General features: G+C 39.7%; 1 protein-coding gene across 9 annotated transcripts in view; it reads left to right on the forward strand.

The window, feature by feature from the left end:
- Window positions 1-18,137, forward strand: part of CUX1 (cut like homeobox 1) — a 402,959-nt gene that overhangs the window by 210,294 nt on the left and 174,528 nt on the right. For all 9 annotated transcript variants that reach the window (XM_073315649.1, XM_073315650.1, XM_073315641.1 and 6 more), the window contains 3 exons: window positions 2,360-2,483; window positions 5,035-5,111; window positions 6,189-6,255. In XM_073315649.1, coding sequence (XP_073171750.1) covers window positions 2,360-2,483; window positions 5,035-5,111; window positions 6,189-6,255 — 268 coding nt within the window. The remainder of the gene's footprint in view (window positions 1-2,359; window positions 2,484-5,034; window positions 5,112-6,188; window positions 6,256-18,137) is intronic.

Raw genomic sequence — 18,137 nt, forward strand, 5'->3', positions numbered from 1 at the left:
CATAATCTGGAAGGAGGGTCTCAACAATAGGATTGTTTCCTTCTGCTCCAGCCTTATGCGCTCCTTACCTGAGATTTTCATCCTCTTTAACAGTACAGAGGCTGTCAGATTGGGGTTGGGACCACTCTGTTCTGTGCCTGAAAGTCTTGTCTATGTTCCTCTGTTTCCCTTAGCTCTTTCAGTTCAGCCACTCTGGCCTCCAGTGCCTGTATTGTGTCTGTGGGGGCCAAGAGCTGCTTGCACTGCATGCACACACATGCCACCTGCCCACAAGGCAGATAACTGAACATGTTACATTCAGTGTGATAAACTAGATAGCCCCTAATCTGCTCCTGGATTTCTGCCTGCATTATTTTTACTCTTGTAGGGCTTTTTTGTTTGTGTGTTTTGTTTTTGTTTAGTTTGGAGGGGTTTTTTTTTTGAGGGGGTGAGGGGGTTAGCCCTGAGTTAGCCCTGCCTCCTTGTCAAGGGATTTTAAAGGGGTTAGGGTTCAGAGGATAGCAGGATGGAGGCTCATTAGTAAGCTGTCAGCCTAGTGTAGCAGGCTGCTTGGCTCAGCACACAGCCCCCAAAACAGACCACACTATATTTGTCAATCTACCAAGCACATGGCAAGCAAGCAAGCAGACAAAAACAAACTGAGAAACTCACCCAAGGATAATGTAAACTCTCCTCCTTAACCTGGAGAACTCCCTCTCAAAACTTTCTTGTTCCTGTAAGTACCATCCCCCAGAAGTGGTATTTCTGTAATTGCTTGTTGAGCTTTAGCCAGCACAGATTACAAATAAGGTGCTTGCTTCCTGGAGTGGAGTAATTCCATTGACTTCACTGGAACTACTCAAGTGAGCATAGCTGTGAACGGGGTTTGAGCCTAAATCATGACCCTTTACTGGGGGTACTTCATATCTATGTAGCTTTGAATGAGTCAGGGTCTGAGGGTGCAAGCAGGGACAGCTCTCATGGTCCTTAGTGGAATTGCACTTACTCGTTCCAGTGCTGAATTAAGTTCTCTATATTACTTAGTTCATTTTGTTTTCTTACATTTTAGTGATGAAAATATTTAGGGTAAAATTCTCTCCTGTCCAAATGGCAAATACCAACTCTGCACATCCAAGAAAATATCAATGTTCAGATCTACTTTGCAGGTCTGAAGGAAGAATTTTCCCTTGGATTTTCAAGAATACAATTGATCAATATGGTAAAAAGGGACACCAGGCAATGACATGATTTAATGAGCCTCAGATGATTTTTTTTAAATGTCTAAAAAATTTTAGACTGTCATATTTAGTCAAAAGCCAGTGGTTGGTTATGTGCATTTGTTATTTCAATTCTTCTCTATTAGTTGGTCACAGTGGCTCTGACTTTTCCCTCTGTGCTCCCTACACCAAGATTCTAATCTCACTTATTCTGGTCTTATAATAAAATTCCATTAACCTAATTTTACATGGTATAAGTTAGATCCAATTTCAACCTGTAGGCTTTAATTTTTATAGTGGCATTTGTCTTTCCAATTTGTTTATGGACAGTTTTTTTTGCATCTGGTAGTATTTTTCTCCTTTCACCAATATTGCTAATAATATCACTTCTTGGACTGCTACATCTCTCCCTGGCAGCATCAAAGTATTGCCAGCTTATGAGTCTTGTCTAAATATGGTTCCTTTCCAGACTCCCTTTTTGTTGCAAAGCACACCAGTCTTGGTCCGTGTCTTGCTTTCCTATTGTAAGCCTTAAGGCATAAAGAATTCTGCCCTTCTATGTGGGTGGAGTGAGAGTCTCAGTGACAATGTCAGTTACTGTAACAAAAATATTAAGGATTCCAGTTTGTCTATTAAATTTGATATATGTGTTAACACAGCAGTTAAATCCTAACTGCCATATTTTTCATAAGTTGTGAAGCTGGTGTGTGTTCAATTAATGAAAGACTGAATCTGTACAAGAGTCATATTAAAATTGCTTCTTTTGACATGAGCACAGTAATATGAATGAACTATTTGTGTAAATTCATACTTAAACCCACAGTGGGACTTTATTTATCTCCACTCAGCAGAGAGCTAATTTGAGACTAGTTAATAAGGTGATATTATATTTTACCATTGATTTTTTTTCAGTCATGTTATAGAAACTGTAGGTCTGCTTCCCAGCAAAATCCATTGATCCTTCTCAACCTAAACGTTTAAAGTTCAATTTAACATTTAGGGAGTAAAAGGTCTCTAAAGGGACTTGTATCCATTGATTTTGTGTCAGAGTTGAAGAGCTAAATTTTAAAACACACTGAGCCTACAGGGTAAAGAGAGCCTTGTATTCTTGTAGCCACATGGAGCTGTGTAAACTCATTCTTTGCCTCATTGTTTTTCTGTAGAGGTTACAATAAAAGCGCTTAAAGAGAAAATCAGAGAATATGAACAGACCCTGAAGAACCAAGCAGAGAATATAGCCCTTGAAAAAGAACAAAAATTACAAAATGACTTTGCAGAGAAGGAGAGGTGAGTGTGTGTGTGTGTAGGTGTTGTATGGAGGGAAGGAAATCATAATTTTCTGCTTAATCTTCCCAAACAGGGTCCTTCCTTCAGTTCATTGAGACAGCTCATACATTGAATCATTCTAGTGATTTATGTGTTTGAGACAGAATCATTTGATGCTCAACTTTACACAGAAAGACAATTGTGCAAGTGTATAAGTGAAACAAGGACATATTCTTGTTCAATATCTTCATTAATGATCTGGAAGATGGTGTGGATTGCACCCTCAGCAAGTTTGCAGATGACACTAAACTGGGAGGAGTGGTAGATACGCTGGAGGGTAGGGATAGGATACAGAGGGACCTAGACAAATTGGAGGATTGGGCCAAAAGAAATCTGATGAGGTTCAACAAGGACATTTGCAGAGTCCTGCACTTAGGACAGAAGAATCCCATGCACCTCTACAGACTAGGGACCGAATGGCTCGCCAGCAGTGGAATGCGTTACCTAGGGAGATGGTGGAATCTCCTTCCTTAGAGTTTTTAAGGTCAGGCTTGACAAAGCTCTAGCTGGGATGATTTAGTCGGTCCTGCTTTGAGCAGGGGGTCGGACTAGATGACCTCCTGAGGTCCCTTCCAACCCTGATATTCTATGATTCACTCCTCTGATGTATTTGGGGTGTTACTTTCAAAAGAGTGCAAACCTACTTTTATTCTTCATTAGTTGGATTGTCCTTTGTGACACCAATCTTTCTCCATTAGCTGACAGTGTAATTCAGTCAGTCTTTTGTGTCACAGTACCATTGTACATCAGTTCAACACAGAACATTTTAAGAGGAAATATTGTACCCAACAATATGGTTACCTACTTGCATGGTAACAGGAATCTGGCAGTGAGGCAGAGCTCTGTGGCTCTCACTCAGAACTTAATTTTGAAAAGAGTTTGCATGCTCCTATATGTCAAAATAATATGTAATTAATTTCTCACTTAATTATTGATTTTTTTTTTAAAGCAAACTTGGAAGCATTTCTGATTTTTCCAAAGCTAGCAAAATGGAATGCTAAAAACCTTTTCTATAATTTAGATCAGCTGTCAGGGAAGTTAGACTGTACATTATAGAAGGGGAGTGTTAACAGGTTGTTTTACAGTAATGAACCCTCAACTCAGGTACTCCTCCCTTAGTCCAACAGTGCCTGGATCTGCAAACCTTCAGTACATACTTCAAGGCTTACCATTTTCCTAGGCTGTTTGTGTGGGTGGTTGGATTGATCATTTAGATTAAGGTAGGAGCGGCATGAAGCTACATGTGAACTGGGAGATACTTTTTAAAATCAGCATTTTATAGTTACTTTTTGTTGTATAATAGAATCAACGTTTCTTGTTTCTATCAAATCCAGTTTGTTTACATACTTTCATACATATATTTTATTTTTATGTATGTATGTAATGACAGTTCAGTGGAAGGTAAATTACAGGAAAGGGTGTGTGTTAAAGAGGTGCTTTTTGACTACAAAACACAACCTAAAATTATATAGTTTAATATGGAGGGAAAAAAACAAACTTTGACCTGAGTTTCTTGCCAGAGATACTTGTTAACAAGTTTGATAGAAAAGAAAATGTATTGTCTGGTTTAAAATTACTGTGTCAGAGAATATGTAAACATACAAAATAATACTCAAGATCTGTGACAGTTAGAAAGTTTTGGTTGATTTTGTCTGAATAGGATTTTTTTAAACATGTTCCCCAGGGAGATGTTTAGGATGCTGGGCGCTTTACGCTCTATCATCACTATTTTAAAATCTGCAGAATAGGTAAAAGTCTCCAGAAGCATGTCACAGCAACTCTATGCCTAGTATAGGCTTTATAAGTCTGGCCTTTAGCGAAGAGTCTGGTGACTGTATGGGCAAGTGACATGAAAGCGTGTCCTGTAACTGACACAAACAAGGTAACGTTGCTTATGGACATAAGAAATGTGAGCATTTTGAAAGGTCTGATCGTGTTATATAAGAAATAACAATGTAATATTTGTTTTGAAGTGTGCATAGTTTTTTTTAGAGGGTAGTTAATACTGTTGTTGCATTTAGAATCCATTGCAATTATGATGAAACAGCTGTCAGATCTATTGAGGATATCATTTATAGCAACAAATTCCTTCATTATGACAGAAAAATGGAAATATATCATTCTTCTTGTACTAACTTTGTACAACAGTGGGTGCGTGGTGACAATTTTCTTAATAAGTGTGACATTTCCAAAACAAATTATGCTACGGAAAACCTTCCACTAAAGATATCATTTAGATAGCAGTCAACTCTTGAACTATGTTCATGGCTTACATTTTAAAGTAGCTACACTGTTAAAATTTTAATAACTGGGACACCAAAATATGTACAGCATTCCAGTGAGATATGGCTTATGGTTCCCATTGTGGTATCTTGTAGTATACATGGTGGTGTCATTTGCCTCATTACAGTTGAGCTGGTTAATCTCTGTCTCTCTCAAAATTGCAAAATACAATTAAGCTGGTATACAAGATCACCAGCTCCATTTTCATCTCTCCTTTTTTCTTTTTTAGAAAGTTGCAAGAAACACAGATGTCGACAGCCTCGAAGCTGGAGGAGGCCGAACACAAAGTTCAAGCTTTACAAACAGGTTTGGCATTGCTGTTGTGATCTGTACCAATGGCCAGGCTGGTGGTGGGATAAATACAATGAAAGGGAATCAGGACTGAGCTTGAATCAGATCTTGCAAGTCTACGTTAGGACTTGGGGAAGATCCAGCAGTGCTTAAAAATTGCCCTGCAAATCTAAGATTCTGTTGGGCTCTTAGCCCAGGGTCCTCAGGTATTGGTGGCATCTTGATCTCTCCCCTGTTCTCTGCCTGTGGCACACAGCAGTTTTGTCTCCTGAAGACTGAAATGCCGTCGTCTAATCCAAATTATTGGGCTCAGTATTGAGGTAACTGGGAGAAATTTAGTGGCCTGGGCCAGATCAATCTAGATGATTTAATGGTTCCTTCTGGCCTTAAACTCTGCGTATCTACAAAATAAACGCACACTTGTGCTATAGCCAACTACTGGTGGATGTAGTGGGTAAAACCTATATAGTATACTAGCTATGTCATTGGAATGTTCCTGCAACTAAAACAGGCCACAGAGCTGCTGACTACATCCATGTTTGCCTTTCCACATTGTGTTATGCTCTGATCTCATACACCCCTAATCTGTGCTATATATAATGGTTGGAATTCAACGTGAACCATATTTCTGCTTCCCATCAAGCAACCTGCTATTTACTTTGCTATTCATCCTTGCACAGTTATGTTTGCCAGTCCATCTAAGGTAGTGCCCATTAGGTTTCTTTTTCCCTGTGAACACAAGACATTTAAATTTGACTCCATTTGACATTTAAATTTGAACTGAATGGAATAAACATTTTAATTGAAGGAGCAATGTGAAACGAATAATGTCTAGCTACATTAAGCAGAATGGTAACTGGAAACTTTTACAATTCAAAAGAAACAGATTAAAAAATACAGAAAAACTAATTCTTAAAACCTTTTCATCATCTAAGTCATTATTTATTTGGTCAGGTAGAATCCTTAATGCAAGATGAGTTTTGGACAGGAAACAGTTTATAGTGGGATAAAAAGTTGAGTAGCCTTTTTATATTGCACAAAGTACTGGTCTATTACAGTACCAGTAACGTTTCAATGTTTTATGACTTCTAGCCTTGGAAAAAACTCGGACAGAATTATTTGACCTGAAAACAAAATATGATGAAGAAACTACTGCAAAGTAAGATTTCACCATTTTCTTCTTACATATCTTCCTTTAGTACCCCACCTTCCTAATTTTGCACATTATAACTGGAAAGAAGGGTGAGATGGAGGTGGTTTTGGAGTAGAAATAAGTAGGAAAACATTGGCATAATTGAATATCCTGTATAGAGACTGATTACACTAGTGTGTTTTCCGCAGAGTCGCTAGTTCTTCTCCTGTCTTGACTGGGCAAGGTAGGAGGGTGGTGCAACAGGGCGGAGAGTGGGTGGAGCCTTGGTTCTGTCCCAACTAGCGAACCAGCGTGCTAGAGGAACATATACTGTGTTGCATAAGGACTTCATAGAATCATAGAATATCAGGGTTGGAAGGGACCTCAGGAGGTCATCTAGTCCAACCCCCTGCTCAAAGCAGGACCAATCCCCAATTAAATCATCCCAGCCAGGGCTTGTCAAGCCTGACCTTAAAAACTTCTAAGGAAGGAGATTCTACCACCTCCCTAGGTAACGCATTCCACTATTTCACCACCCTCCTAGTGAAAAAGTTTTTCCTAATATCCAACCTAAACCTCCCCCACTGCAACTTGAGACCATTACTCCTTGTCCTGTCCTCTTCTACCACTGAGAATAGTCTAGAACCATCCTCTCTGGAACCACCTCTCAGGTAGTTGAAAGCAGCTATCAAATCCCCCCACATTCTTCTCTTCTGCAGACTAAACAATCCCAGTTCCCTCAGCCTCTCCTCATAAGTCATGTGTTCCAGACCCCTAATCATTTTTGTTGCCCTTCGCTGGACTCTCCCAAGTTTCTCCACATCCTTCTTGTACTGTGGGGCCCAAAACTGGACACAGTACTCCAGATGAGGCCTCACCAATGTCGAATAGAGGGGAACGATCACGTCCCTCGATCTGCTCGCTATGCCCCTACTTATACATCCCAAAATGCCATTGGCCTTCTTGGCAACAAGGGCACACTGCTGACTCATATCCAGCTTCTCGTCCACTGTCACCCCTAGGTCCTTTTCCGCAGAACTGCTGCCTAGCCATTCGGTCCCTGGGTCTGTAGTTGTGCATTGGGTTCTTCTGTCCTAAGTGCAAGACCCTGCACTTATCCTTATTGAACCTCATCAGATTTCTTTTGGCCCAATCCTCCAATTTGTCTAGGTCCCTCTGTATCCTATCCCTCCCCTCCAGCGTATCTACCACTCCTCCCAGTTTAGTATCAGCCGCAAATTTGCTGAGAGTGCAATCCACACCATCCTCCAGATCATTTATGAAAATATTGAACAAAACCGACCCCTGGGGCACTCCACTTGACACCGGCTGCCAACTAGACATGGAGCCATTGATCACTACCCGTTGAGCCCGACAATCTAGCCAACTTTCTACACACTTTATAGTGCATTCATCCAGCCCATACTTCTTTAACTTGCTGACAAGAATACTGTGGGAGACCGTGTCAAAAGCTTTGCTAAAGTCAAGAAACAATACATCCACTGCTTTCCCTTCATCCACAGAACCAGTAATCTCATCATAGAAGGCGATTAGATTAGTCAGGCATGACCTTCCCTTGGTGAATCCATGCTGACTGTTCCTGATCATTTTCCGCTTATGTAACTTTGGACAGTTTATTCCCTCCGTGGAGCAGTAGGGAGACCATGAAGAAGATTGACTCCCCAAGTCACAATCTGTCTCCTGTGCTTCTCCAGGGCAACAAAACATTACCCCTTACACTGAGCCATAGCATATTGCCATAATCTCTAGTCCTTAGTAATAAGAGGAATGTGGTGATCAAGGTTTTGCCCATAAGATGTTGGTGGGTAGAGATCAGTCTGTAGTAGAGGCCTGCTGGCATCCATTCTTCAGTTGTGTCCAAATCTGCATCGAAGTTAGATCTTTAGAGACTAATCTTGCAAATTCTGGGGATCCTTAATCCCCATTGAGATCCTTGGGAGCTACAGTGCTTGAAACTTGTGACTGGGTCCTTAATTGTTAAGGTTCAGTGTTTACTATAGAAACAATTTTTATCCCCTTCTTATATGGACTCTATTAATTAAATTTTTGCTAATTTGCATATTTTAGTTGTTTGAAATGCCTTATTCAGAACTTGGATCTATTTTATTTTCTTACTGGTTGCATTCTTTTCCAACTGATACACACTGATAACTGTTTCTCTAATAAAAAGAAAAGGAGTACTTGTGGCACCTTAGAGACTAACAGATATATTTGAGCATAAGCTTTCGTGAGCTACAGCTCACTTCATCGGATGCATGCAGTGGAAAATACAGTGGGGAGATTTATATACATAGAGAACATGAAACAATGGGTGTTACCATGCACACTGTAAGGAGAGTGATCAGGTAAGGTGAGCTGTTACCAGCAGGAGAGCGGTGGGGAAAAACCTTTTGTATTGATAATCAAGGTGGGTCATTTCCAGCAGTTGACAAGAACGTGTGAGGAACAGGGCGGGGAGGGGTGGGAAATAAACATGGGGAAATAGTTTTGCTTTGTGTAATGACACACCCACTCCCAATCTAACACAGCTGGTATTCTGAAACCTGTTTCTCTAATGGGGCTAGAAATTAACATAGATTTTGCATATCCTTTTCTATGGGTTGGTATCATTGATACTAGCTCTGTTGTTAAAAATTTCTATTAGAGTGGATTCTACGATCCTCAGTCATGGATGAGGACACATGTATTAGGTGCTGTACAAACATAAACATGTAAATTCTTGTTTTTTTTAATATAAATATTTCACTGGCAGAATGGTGGATTTATTTTCAAAAAGTGGGATTTCCTTCCACTGTAATTATCTTAAGGTGGGCAAAAATTTTACTCTAAACTATTAGATAGACTATCTGGTGTATTTTGCGCCTTCTGAGATTTTTATAAATATAGAATATTTGGAGTTGGTCTCGCCTATGATCCTTGCTGGCTATATATACAATTAAGTAGAAGCAATAAATAGCACATCAGATAATATTTTCATTATGTTCTGTTATGCAATGATTTTGCAGCCTGAGTCAAGAATATAGTAGTCATATAGCTGAATTCTGTAATGGACATTCTGGCATGTATTTTGTCCTCTATATAAGTTTGCTTTTCTAAAACCTTAGTTTAATCTGACATCAACAGAAATGTTCTTATGATTGTTTTTTATTTCCTGTGTAAATAGTTTTGTAAAACAATCTCCTTCAGTGTTTGCAACCCAAATTTTGCAACTTGAAAATCCATGAAAACATGAAAGGGGAACTGAGTATAAATGAAGGTTAAACTAGGTAGTGTATTTTCATTGTCCAAGTTGAGAGAAACTGGAAAAGTAAACAAACAGCAAAAAGGGTGAAAGGGGAATTAAATATTTAAAATTATTTTGGCCTAAAAAGGGATAGCTCGGTGGTTTAAGTTAATACTGGTTGTATGACTTTCAATTGTGGAATGCAGAGATCACTGGTAATTGTTTGAAATGTCAAAGGTATCTGCATATTATAAAAAAAAAAAAAAAGCACAGCAGGATAAGTTAAAACTTTAGGTATCTCAGCATAACAGGCGTGGATTTTTCTACAGCAACTGTTTAGAATCATTATGAAGCTGAAACTTAATGTGTAAAAATTGCTTGTTTTATCTTTCGGTGGTTTTCTAAATTTTGTAGTACAATGTGGTATGTGCAAAGCTAAGTGCAACCCAAACCATGTTCTTGACCATTTGCTAGCAGTGCAGCTTAGAATGAGATCAGTTTGTGAAATTAAAACCTTTAATAGTATTAGCCCCTTTTGTCATGTGTTGCATAAAGATTTCCCCTTCTTACTAATGAGCAGGTAGACCACTTAATATTCTTCTTCTGGGAGGCTTGTCATCTGAGCACCCTTCTCCTGGGCCCTTTTAATGGACAAATGTCTCGTGTCTAGGGCACTGAAGGTGTTAATGACAAAAAGAAGTTTGATGTACAGTCATTGCAGTGTGGCAGCTGGAATATCAGAAGCTGAATTTGACAAGATGGCAGCAGTAAAGTTTTCCATGTGTAGGCTTGAAGTAAAATGTAATTAGCCTTTATGCACAGAACAAGGATCCATTGATGAATACAGCTGGTCTTTGTTTTCTTCTGTCATTGAGTGTGGGAGGTAAAAGTGTTCTTCTTCATGTTTATTAATGCAAGATTCCTTAGACAAATGGCAAGCACAGTTTAATATTTGTTGGAACACAGAGAGGCTTGCCAAAACAGTTGTGTAAGAGGATTTCAAGGTTTTCAGATTATAATCATGTCTGGGTTAAATAAATGAATGATTGCTCTGCCTTTTTCAATTAAAGAGGCACATCCTCTCTTGAAGCCTAATACTGATTTTGTTTGCGGTCTCACACGTTTCTGTCAGCAAACCTGGATTTAACCAACACTAATGAGTTTGATCTGGAGATTCTATCAAAGCTGGAACAGAAAAAGCAAACTTGGATCTTGAGTTCCTGTCAAATTTAAAAAAAGCTTTTTTCCTAGTGAAAACAGACTGTTTGTGTAGGACAAGAAATGCTCTACATGTATTTTCTTGTGTTTTCTCCAGAACACACATTCTGCTCATATCCTCTTTCACTTCTCTTTTGGTGCTGCACACTCGAACAAGTGTTTCAGATTCCTAACCGAGTTGTTAATGCTGTCAGCCAAAGTGCTGGAATTCAGTTTTAAGTGAACTCCAGAGCCATCTCTTTGCTCTTACACCCATTCCCCCACAACATAAGTGAATTCTAACTGGGAAAGGACCTTCAATTGTAACAAGCCTGCTGTGTGTGCTACGTTACTGTTAACATGTGGGTTGAGGTGCCTTTGATGAAAGAAAATATCACTGAAATACCACACTCCTGGTAAATTCTAAATAGTCTTATGAGGATTTTAGATACTGTACCTGTTCCTACAATAGGAAACTTCCATTAAAAATAAAATAAAACAAATTAGGGAGAGAAAGTCACATCAACTATACAGCCATGCTCCTTGTCTATGTGACTTTTCTTAGGACCTTTAGATTTTGTAATAATCTGAAAGAGGGAATGTTTACTGAAAATTCAATAAAGAAGAAGGTTTTAACATTTATATCAGGGACAGACTTAAAGTAAATACTTCTAAAAGAGAAAAGGAGTACTTGTGGCACCTTAGAGACTAACCAATTTATTTGAGCATAAGCTTTCTTGAGCTATAGCTCACTTCATCAGATGCATCCGATGAAGTGAGCTGTAGCTAACGAAAGCTTATGCTCAAATAAATTGGTTAGTCTCTAAGGTGCCACAAGTACTTCTTTTCTTTTTGCGAATACAGACTAACATGGCTATTACTGTAAATACTTCTAGTGATAGTGGGCAATACAGTATGGGGAGGAGGTGAGCAGCCCGCAGTGGTGAAAGAACAGGTTAAGGACTACTTAGAAAATCTGGACATGCACAAGTCCAGATCTAATGCATCCGAGGGTGCTTGAGGGAATAGGCTGATGTGATTACAGAGCCATTGGCCATTATCTTTGAAAATTCATGGCAATCGGGGGAGATTCCAGACGATTGGAAAATGGCAAATGTAGTGCCCATCTTTTAAAAAGGGAAGAAGGAGAACCGGGGGAACTACAGACCAGTCAGCCTCGCCTCAGTCCCTGGAAAAATCATGGAGCAGGTCCTCAAGGAAACCATTTTGAAGCACTTGAAGGAGAGAGGAAGGTCATCAGGAACAGTCAACATGGATTCACCAAGGGCAAGTCATGCTTGACCAACCTGATTGCCTTCTGTGATGAGATAATTGGCTCTTTGAATATGGGGAAAGCAGTGGATGTGATATATCTTAACTTTAGCAAAGCTTTTGGTACAGTCTCACACAGTATTCTTGCCAGCAAGTTAAAAAAGTATGGATTGGATGAATGGACTATAAGGTGGATAGAAAGCTGGCTAGATCGTCAGGCTCAATGGGTAGTGATAAACGGCTCGATGTCTAGTTGGCAGCCGGTATCAAGCGGAGTGCCTCAGGGGTCGGTCTTGGGGTCGGTTTTGTTCAACATCTTTATTAATGATCTGGATGATGGGTAGGCACTGTGCAAATGTCTCAGCCCTAACAAGCTTAACGTGTAAGTTAATGACAACTTACAACAAGTGAATGAAGCCAGTAAATAAGTAGAGAGGCATAGGAGAGGGAGGACAAAGTATTTTTAGTACAAGTACGTTTTCCATGTTCACTAGCTGTGTGTACTGTAGCTCACCCATTGCCTAGCAATCATTAACTGGCAGTGTTATGCAGGCATCCTGGCAGATGGGAGTCTTAAGAATAAATCTGAAGGAGGATAAAGCAGTAGAGCCTTTACATATAGGTAAAGATTGCAAGACTGGGCCCTTAGACAGAAAGCAGCAATATTTTTCCACTTTCCGTCCTTGTGAATTATCCTTTCCCATTGTGGTATTAATGGACTGGGGTTCAAATATTATATAATAGGGGCAACATTCTCTCATTTACGCTGGTGTGAATCCAGATTAGCTTTGTTGACTTTTTGGCAGAGGGGTTCCTAATTTACAATGAAAACAGAATTTGGCCCTTAGTATTTAGTTTTACACACTTTTTTTAAAAAAGGAATCTTTCTCCTTTAAGTACCAGGGTTGTACTGATATTTCACTTCTCAAATATTTGCCATTTTCCAGTTTGTTGGTGCTAGAGGCCAGACTGAATTAAAAAAACAGAAGTCTTGCTCCAGCATTACATAATTATTTTGATAGATGTTCTTAAATGTTGCTTCTCCTCATTGAACGTGAAACACTGTGATTAGTATGGCTGTGTTGTATGTGGCATGAAATAGTTTCTATTTGCTGTACCTTTAAGGTCTTAAAGTTTCCTACATCCTGTCCTTCTGCTGAGTCATTAACTTCTAATGCATGTCTCTGGAACTATTATTCTAGTTAAAATGATTTCCCTAAAAACAGGAGATAGAGTTTCATAAGCTATGTATGCTCTAGCCTTTTTGCCATAAAATTTGCTAGTCGCCATAACTGGTGCAACCTCAACCGTGATAGTAATGTGAGGAAATAAAAGAGAGGAAGAGGCTAGCATAGATAAGACCATACAGTCCTAAAGGGAAGAATTTAAAGAAAAAAGAACACAATTGCACTAAATCTGACTGAACTCTAAATGGTTTCTGGAATTTGAGAGAGAGAGATTTATGAAAGGTTTAAACCATGCTTCATGCAAAACTTAAAAGGGTTTACAAGACCTAATTGATGATGATGTGCTTAATGCACCAAACACTAGTGATGGGTGAAAATATTTTGGAGGTTCTGGTCAGACATTTCTGCAGTTGATTCAAACCTCCTGGTTCTGTGAAATTGGGCTGAAAGTACAAACTGGTCTTTTTTTCAAGATCTTTGTTCTAAACTTACCGCTTCCAGTTAGGCCAGTGAAACATTACAAGGCTATTTGCTGCCTGTAATGGAGTTCTTCTCTGGATTACAGTATTACTACTGAATTTGAACCCACCTTTATAAAGCACTCTGAGAACTTGGTATAAATGTTGTCATTAGCCTCTGCTTTTGAATGGGGAAATTGAGGCCCACAGAGATGAAGTGACATGCATAATGCCAACAAGTCTGCTCCTGGCTGGAGTCTTGAAATGTGGGGAAGGTGTAGCAGGAGATAACATAATGGGACAAAAGTTTTCTGAACTTTTAAAAATCTACAGTGTGTGCATTTTTGATAAATCTAAATAAAGAAAACATATTTGAAAGTTACTATTGAAGTCAAGCTGTTTGGACTCCGTTAAATTCTAGTAGCTAGTTTGATGTATGTACTCTTTTGATAGTGTAGACCTGAGCTAACTCTTGCAAGAGTTTCTTAAATATCTCTGTTGAAAATAATCAGTTCTATTTTCTGGTATAATGTAAAAGGCAGTGTGTTTTTAGCAGTTTTAAAAAAAAATCAGACATTCAAGCACACCCTGGTTGTTATCCTGGTTCATTTTCTTTATCCTGACATTATATAGAGGTCTTCAGATGGAAGTGTGTGTGTCAGACCGCCTCTCCCCTCCAATTCCTTCTCTACCACCTTTGGTCTAGGACGGAATCTGCAGCAGAGCCCACGTCTCCTGTTCCATCAGTGGTGCCTTACCTGTTAGTTTCTTCTGCTGCTGCTCCTTTCCTCTATTGAAAAAAAAACAAACTGGAAGTCTTTGCTCTTTTTTTGTTTTAGCTTTACCTTTAGAGTTATTCCATAGCTTAGGTTTTCATTTCCCCACTTCCTGCCCTTCCTGACTGGGAAGCATTGTCCCTCACCCTTATGCCCATATCTCCTGGGTTTAGAAGGTGCATCTCTTGCAGAGCCACCTTCCTGGTAACAGATGGCCACCTGCACCTTTATTCGCTGTATGGGAGAGGGACACATACCGCACAAATGTTCCCACTGCCATGACTTGATGGCCCGGGCCAGAAAAGACTAAAACATTTGGTTTAAATTTCTTCTTATGGAGAAATCGCTGCATCTGGCGTCGGACCCGGCCCGGACTCTCCCCCTGTGAGGCCCTACGTGATGATCATGTGGGCAAACAAATGAGTAGATCTTGTGTGTGCCATGCTTCCTCGTTTAACTGGAAAAGGTGGCTGTTCAAAAATGGGAAACAAGTAAAAAAACTTCCCTGTTCTGTGACCTTTAAGGGTTGTGAATTGTGAATTACAAAATCCAGAGCCCTGAAAACACATGGTGTCACTGTTCTCTTTATTTTCTTTCACTTTTTGGAAACTCACACATTTTGCATGAGTGTTGGAGGACCATCCTGGTTATATGCAGACACTGGAGTGATTCATCCCACTTCGCAAATTCATCACACGTTTCCATTTTGGTTTTATTTTTTATTTATAGAGAACTCCTTGTTATCTGTCAATAGCTATGTATCTGGCACAAAGCTTTTAAAGTTTCATTAGATACCAATATGCTGCTTCCTCACTGGTCTTTTTTTTTTTTTAGTGTGTCATTAGTTGTGACCATAAATGTACCTAATCCCTTCACTCTGTTTACATTTTGATACAGGGTCCAAGATATCATACATCCTCTGACCATAAAAACTAGCCTGGATCTCTTACGTAGTTAGTAAAAAGAGTTCTTGCGCAAAATGCTGGTTTTGTACTGTAACTTTCAAAGTATTACACTATAACCCTACCTATATAGGGTCTGAAATTGAGAGTTGCTGAATATACTCACTGCTCCTGTTGACTTCAGGGACTTGATCAGGGCCAGAGAAAGTAAATTCTACAGATGTTTTGATGATTTACAGATGAAAGCTTCAGCCTGATTTAGGAGTTTAAAACTTTTGACATCATTAATTTCCCCATCTCACCCATGTATAACCAATTTTTAAGGGGCACTATAAACTTCTGTAGTCCCCCAAATTTTACTGCTTTACAAAATGCCAATGCTACTTTAGTTTTAACCCATCCTTCAGGTGTTTGCAACCCAATCGCAGCAGCAAGGGAATCGCTCTTGTGGAAACATGTCTCTGGGGAGTGAGTGTTCATGCATGCCCAGAGACAATCGGTCTGCACCTGTCTGGGTGAAGGAGGGATGGGCAATGTTCTAGTTAGCGATAAGGGGGATTGTGTTGCCTGCAGATATTCAGCAGGTTAGGAAGTGGTATGTCCCAGCTTCTTCCGAGTGGTCTAATGGTCACAGGGATGTGTCACATGGAGTGACCCAAAAATTACTGTGTCATTTGTAGTAGGTTAGCCCACCCAACCCAGTTCCTTATTCAAGGAGCAGTTGCAGAATTGAGAAGAGTGGGGGTAAAACACATGGCAGTACTTGGCACAGAAATAAAGCTTCAGGTCAGGGAGTAGCCTGTTTTATCTTATTCAGAAACTTCTAATGGGTCACAGGGACATGTCACTTGGGGTGAGCCAAGAGTTTAATATGTTAAATAACAAGCAATGGTTAAGAATTTATTTGCTACAGTTTTTTCAAGTCTGTTATATGTATTTGTTACACAGTGCTAATGTCTTTGTAAAGTTTTAAACAACTCATGCGACTGTGTAACCATAGAGTAACTAACTGTCTTATTAGATCTAAATTCAGTCTTTATTGGAGACACTTCTGTGAAAATGGGAACAGTTTATACAGTGTTATCCCACATGGCTGATGATGTAAAGGAAACTGGAGTCATGCTGCAGAGAGACAACTATACCCTGCTTTGCCTTTCACTATGTGTGTATGGGAATCTCTGTCTTATGTAAAACAAATGAAATGCTATGCCAAACAGCTGGCTCTGCAGCCAGAGTGCTCAGGATCTTTGTTCAGGGCCATCGTTAAAAGATTTCACAAAACAGCCTTAAAAATGAAAAGTTTCCTTTCCGAGAGAGAGATAATTGAACTCATTGATTTGTTTCACGGTTTGTTTGCCCTTTCATTCCCTTCCTGAGGTGCTGTTTGTTGAGGAATGTCTCCAATTGCCAGAAAGACAGTGGGGTGTCTAATATTTCCCCGGCAGCTCTCCTTTCAGCTCTAGCAGAGTATTGTGGCAAGCCTGCAATATGAATTTTTAATGCAGAACTTTATAACATAGCCCTTGCAGCACGGCTGCACTACTCTCTTGAGCTTTCAGATTTAATGCTCTGATGAACAGAGCACAGACTAGGGGCATTCTACATCAGTCAGAATTAACCCCTCAATTACCAAAAGTAGATCTGTTAATTTCCCTGTAGATTAACATAGTGTGTTGGAGGAAGGTTTCAAATAATGTGCTCAAAAAGGTATCAGAATAATTTTGAATTTGATTTCTAAAATGCTGATCTATAATTCATACCTGGGCCTCTTTTTCTGTTTCTGATTACAGGGATCTTTTAATGTTTGTTACAGTATGAGGGTGGTGCAGCACTGGAATGGGTTACCTAGGGAGGTGGAGTAATCTCCATCCTTATTGGTTTTTAAGGCTTGACAAAGCCCTGGCTGGGATGATTTAGTTGGGGTTGGTCCTGCTTTGAGCAGGGGGTTGGACTAGATGACCTCCTGAGGTCTCTTCCAACCCTAATCTTCTATGACTCTATGCTGCTTGGAGTCCTGGCTCCCCACTGGGAACCTGATTGCACTGAGTCTCCCCATTGGGAGCCCAGGCGGTTGCCCTGCTCCTGGCGGAGAGCTGAGAGCCTGGGGGGCTGCCTGGCTCCTGGTGGGGAGCTGTGCGGAACTGGGCTCTAAGCCCCCCTCTTAAATTGGTGAAAGCGCTCCTAGTGAGAATGCTCACCAGCAACAGAAGGGAGAGCAGTGTGGACATGAATCACCACAGTAATTATCAAGGTGACTGTAAGTCGGCTTAACATAATTTGACTTAAGTTTGTAGTGTAGACATGCTATTAGAAAAGGGTTTATACTTTAGTGATGTTAAACCAATTTGTCTTCAGCCTTGTGAACAAGACATGCAAGTTGTTTTCAACTGATACCACAGAAGTACATTTACACTTTTAAATCATATGTCAGGATCTTCGCTTATTCCAGATGTTGGCCTTTAAGCAGTATGTCTTACTCACTGTGGGCCCAAGATTGTCCTCTTTACTTATGAAAAACTCCTATGATATTTCAATGGAAGTCTTGCAAGAGCAAGGACTTCTGATTTGGCTTTACAAGTAGAGAAATCCCCTCATTTCATTCAGTAGTTCCAGTCATGTGTTACATCTGACTTTACTTCTACAAAAATAATAGCACATTTTGGTATGAAGTTTAAGATCTTGTTCTTAGAGGATTGAAAGTTGTGTGTTTAATGCACTGTCCTGGCAATTCAGAGATCTGTGTTGTATTCCTAGCACTGACTGAAGGTTGCTTTGTGACTTAAACACTTTTTGACTTGGTTTCTCCGTGTGTAAAATGAGTATAATCCTTCCTTACATTATGGGATAGTGCTATAGAGGTAGAATATTATTAT

This window comes from Lepidochelys kempii, chromosome 17 (genome assembly GCF_965140265.1).
Source record: "Lepidochelys kempii isolate rLepKem1 chromosome 17, rLepKem1.hap2, whole genome shotgun sequence".
Classification (NCBI taxonomy): domain Eukaryota; kingdom Metazoa; phylum Chordata; order Testudines; family Cheloniidae; genus Lepidochelys; species Lepidochelys kempii.